Genomic DNA, 4,457 nt, shown 5'->3' on the forward strand with positions numbered 1-4,457 from the left:
ATGAAAGTGGAACGACGGAACTACCTTTTGTTGTTTCATCATTTTTTATTTATTTATTTAATTTTTTTTTTTTAACATGCCAAAATACACCAAATGCTTTATTCTGTCTCCAAAAACATTTTTCTGAAACGTTACCAAATGCAGCCTTAGACATCTTACTTGCATCAATTAATGTCCTTGATCAAGCAAAAAATGATCAACAAACATATCAGATGGTTACAACCATTCCACGTGATATGATCTTACCATAGCTAGCTTTTTTTTTTCGGTTGAACCATAGCTAGCTGATGCAAAAGAAAAGTTTCTTAAGCATTGACTTCGGATTATAATCAATAAAATTTTGGGTAAAAGGATTGTAATTAATTAATTAATAACATGAAATAACGGTTCATGTTCCCTCCAGTTCCAAGGGAACAAAAAATAGAACAATAGAACTGGAAGCAGTAGGTTACATAAAAGGCCAATTTCTTTACCAAAATAAATAAAAAATAAAAGGCGAATTTTACATTATAGTTAGTTGCACCCCTACCAAACGACCCCAGGGAAGAAAGTGCTTAGTAATTAGTAGTATATTATTGGAGCTTCCATGTTCTATCCACTTTGCATCATCGTTCCTTCCCTTAGGACACATCCATGGCAGAAGAGCAAATATTTTCCTTGTCCATCTTTATAAACAGATTCTTCTCATCATCATCTTATCCTCTCGATCTGCATAACACTATAACTGCACAAGCCCAATAAAAAACTCTTATAATCCCTTTTAAATAGTATTAGCTTCAACGGTTCATCCACATTCTGTTATAGTTATGTGGATTATTTAATTAATGGGACTCACCGACCTTAATTAGTTGGGTTTAGCTTCCATATTATTTTATAAATGCATGTTCCATCTCAAAAGACCGATCTAATAACAGGAAGTATTTATAGCAAACGAGGAAAAGAATTTACCTACTCAGAATCAATGTGGGACTAATATGACTAACAAAACACATAGGGTGGTGAAATGATGCCCCATTCATAAAAAACCTAGAAAAACCCATCCCTTGTTGCTACCCATGTGCTCCTATCATGGTCGGTGCTGAAGTAGGGGTCGTGTGATCAAAAAATTCTAAAATTGAAAAGACAGCATGACCCTCGCACCCAAAGAGTAAGTGTGGATTAAGTTCAATCATGTACATCAGTGTTAGGTGTGGATTAAGTTCAATCATGTACATCAGTGTGATAGATTATTACAGTATATTTAGATGTTCTTGAAACATGCTTATTTCTTTACAAGGGAATAAGCTTGTTAGGCTTCCACATTGCCCGGCCGACACCACAGCACACCACGTTCTCTCCATTGCATGCACGAGTTGTAGATTAAGTATACTAATCACTGAATAATTCAATTAATTAAAGGCATATTTTGAAGTTCTTATATTAGTAAAATCATGTTGACTTTTCAACAAACAGCAGCAAGGATATCTGTGGGATTCATTGACATATATGCTTAACAAACAGCATTTAATTAAAAACCCTCTTATTCCTTCTTGAAATGATGAACATAGATCATATAACGGATCAAATTTTGTATTACACTTTTAGGACTACTCAATGTACAAGACTTTTATTATTACGGAGTTTGAGAATAATACGTCATAATGTACACAATAAAAATAAAAAATGTATCACACCATTATCTATTCTTGTTTGAAGTATTTTTTTTTTATCACTGATGCGCGATAACAATTGCACCTATTAAAGCAACTAAAAAAATTATAGAAATAAGATCAAATGGAAGAAAAAAATTTGTTGTCCATTACTTACCAAGTCTTATTCTAAAATCTGGTTTGATCTTAAGTACATAAGAGGCCCCTTTTACATAATTAAAATGGAAATTTCCTGTTTGTGTCCTTTAAAAAATAGAAGTACCAAACGCAACCCACCTAACGTGTGCTCATAAAACAAGGGAGAAAGAATGGAAAAGCAAGTCATCTAATCTAATAAATAAGGACTACCCCCATCCCCTGTCATGTCTCTTTCCTTACTCATTAAATACTTGGGGAACTGCGTGACATACCAATCGTCCCTCTTTAAATATTTCACGATTTTCACTACATGTGCTATTTCATCTTTTTTTTTTCAAAAATTTAAATTTATAATTTTTTTCATAAATATAACAACTTCACAAGACTCCTGCCATTGTAGGGTATGAGGAAAGTCATAATCTACTCAGACTAATTTTACTTTATAAAAAAACAGCTTTTTAACTGAAACCTAGCTAGTTCACGATGGAACAACCTTACTTTTGTTTTTTGCTAACGATAGGTATCCAGGTCTTCGGCCTAACTAGTCCCATAGGATCATATTGACCCCACAATCGCATGGGCCGGGTCATACCGTGGTTGAATAAATTTTATATATATTTTTTTTTTGCTAATGACAAATGACTAGGCCCACAGACCCATATTGATCTCACAACCGCATGGACTGGGTTATACCGAGGTTGAATGAGAACTATTCAACTTTCACTGAAAGCAGTAAAGAGTACTAAACACCCCGTATGAGTGGCCCAATGTGTACTTAGTGAGAGTCAAACTTAGAACGTCTGAATTTATGGCTCATACCAAGTTCATTGTTCACCAACTGCGCTATCTCCTCGGGTTATGGAGCAACATTATCGATTCTTTGTGATCTGCCCTCTAATTCTTTTCAAAATGTAGTGATCTTAAAATGATAGTTGTTCTACCTCCCACCCACCAGCCATGGCCCAATGGTCAAAGCTGTAAGTTCTGGCTGAAACTAACCATTAAGAGACAAGATCCAAGCCAGAAGGCCCAGCACCCACAAGATACAAAACCAAAATTATAAAAACAAATTCCTAAACTTCATTAAGCCCTAAATTTTAGGGGTTCTATGACAAAAAATGCAATTTATAAAATGGGTTTTAAATTGAACAGTAGTTAAACAATTGGCAGTGAGAGTTAGTACTAAATTATTCAATGGGCCATTAAATAGCATTGAATACTGCAATCCAGCAAATTAAATACACACACGAGCAACCCAACCAGGCCCTCATCTTCCCTTTATTCCTACCCTCTTCTCTCGTCTCTTCCTTTAAAACCCTGTCCTGTAACCTCTCTGACCTCCATTAATGCCACTTCACAAGTCCAAAGAAGAAAGAAGATCCATTTAAAGTTTTAAACCCAATTCACCCATTAAGACCTCAGAGTTAGAGACTCTTAACGGGCAAAAGATGAAGGTCCTGCCCTCTTCATGGCCATGGCCTTCTTGTAAGCAGCCCAAGACCATCTCTTTCAGAGCAGATGACAACATGTTCAAGACAGTTAACTCGGCGTACATAGAAGCAGGAGATGTGGTGACAACACCGGAGTCATGGTTCACGAACTCGTCCGAGTCAGCTAGCTTCTCAACAGTTTCAGAAGAGTCAGGAGGGGAGTGTTTAGAGAATGTGATTCGTGGGTTGAGATCTGAGAGGCTATTTTTCGAGCCTGGAGAGTCAAATTCGATACTAGAGGAAGCTAAGGGTGGAGGAGGGATACCATTCAAGGAGAGTGTAGTGTTGGCTATGGAATCTAAAGATCCGTATGTGGATTTTAGAACATCAATGGAGGAGATGGTGGAGGCTCATGGGTTGAAAGATTGGGAGTGTTTGGAAGAGTTGCTTGGTTGGTATTTAAGGGTGAATGGTAAGAAGACTCATGGTTTTATTGTTGGGGCCTTTGTTGATTTGCTTGTTGGCTTAGCTGCTGCTGCTGCTGATGCTGATGCCTCTTCTTCTTCTTCTTCTTCTGCGCCTTGTTTTCCACCTTCTTCTCCTTCTTTGTCTTCATTAAGAGTTGAAGGGGATATTGAGGAGGAAGATAATCCTTCAAGTTCAGAGATTTGATTTTGATAGTTAAACTTCAATATGTCATTTTGTGTATATTATTTAGGTTCTATAAAGGAAATTAAGATTAGCCTTTTTAATGTTTATACGCTCTCTCTCTCTCTCTCTCTCTCTCTCTCTCTACTCCTGTGGGATGTATCTCTGTGACCTGATCTTTGTTCGGATGACAATGACACGTGTGTGCAATTGTGACCTAGTGGTCGTGGGTCTGAGTTGAGAAATAGTCTCTTTCCAAAGCACTGCATAAATTATGATCTTCCCCCATACCCGCAATGCAGGAGCTATGTGCACGGGATACGACCATGCCTTTTTGTTTCACTAGGGTAAATTGCTGTGTTTTGGGTTCAGGGTTTATTTATTTATTTATTTTTTTAACCAAAGTGTCCGGATAAGCTTATGTGCATCACTACTAATTCTCGGGAAGACTAGTGCAGATTCATAGATAGGTAATCGAACTTGAGACCGTGAGCCTATCCACACAATCCTCAATTCACCCTATCCATTTGGGCAACCCACATATGGGTTTTTGGGTTCAAGTTACATCAAACTTTGGAATAGAAAAATGAAG

General features: G+C 37.0%; 1 protein-coding gene across 1 annotated transcript; it reads left to right on the plus strand.

Moving 5' to 3' along the window:
* Window positions 1–3,110: 3,110 nt before the first annotated feature.
* On the plus strand, window positions 3,111–3,969 carry LOC122094263 (transcription repressor OFP13-like). Its single transcript, XM_042665014.1, has one exon. It carries the CDS (start codon window positions 3,236–3,238, stop codon window positions 3,887–3,889), a length of 654 nt encoding a protein of 217 aa, XP_042520948.1. The 5' UTR covers window positions 3,111–3,235; the 3' UTR covers window positions 3,890–3,969.
* The last annotated feature ends 488 nt before the right edge of the window (window positions 3,970–4,457 follow it).

The sequence above is a fragment of the Macadamia integrifolia genome, chromosome 11 (genome assembly GCF_013358625.1).
Source record: "Macadamia integrifolia cultivar HAES 741 chromosome 11, SCU_Mint_v3, whole genome shotgun sequence".
Classification (NCBI taxonomy): domain Eukaryota; kingdom Viridiplantae; phylum Streptophyta; class Magnoliopsida; order Proteales; family Proteaceae; genus Macadamia; species Macadamia integrifolia.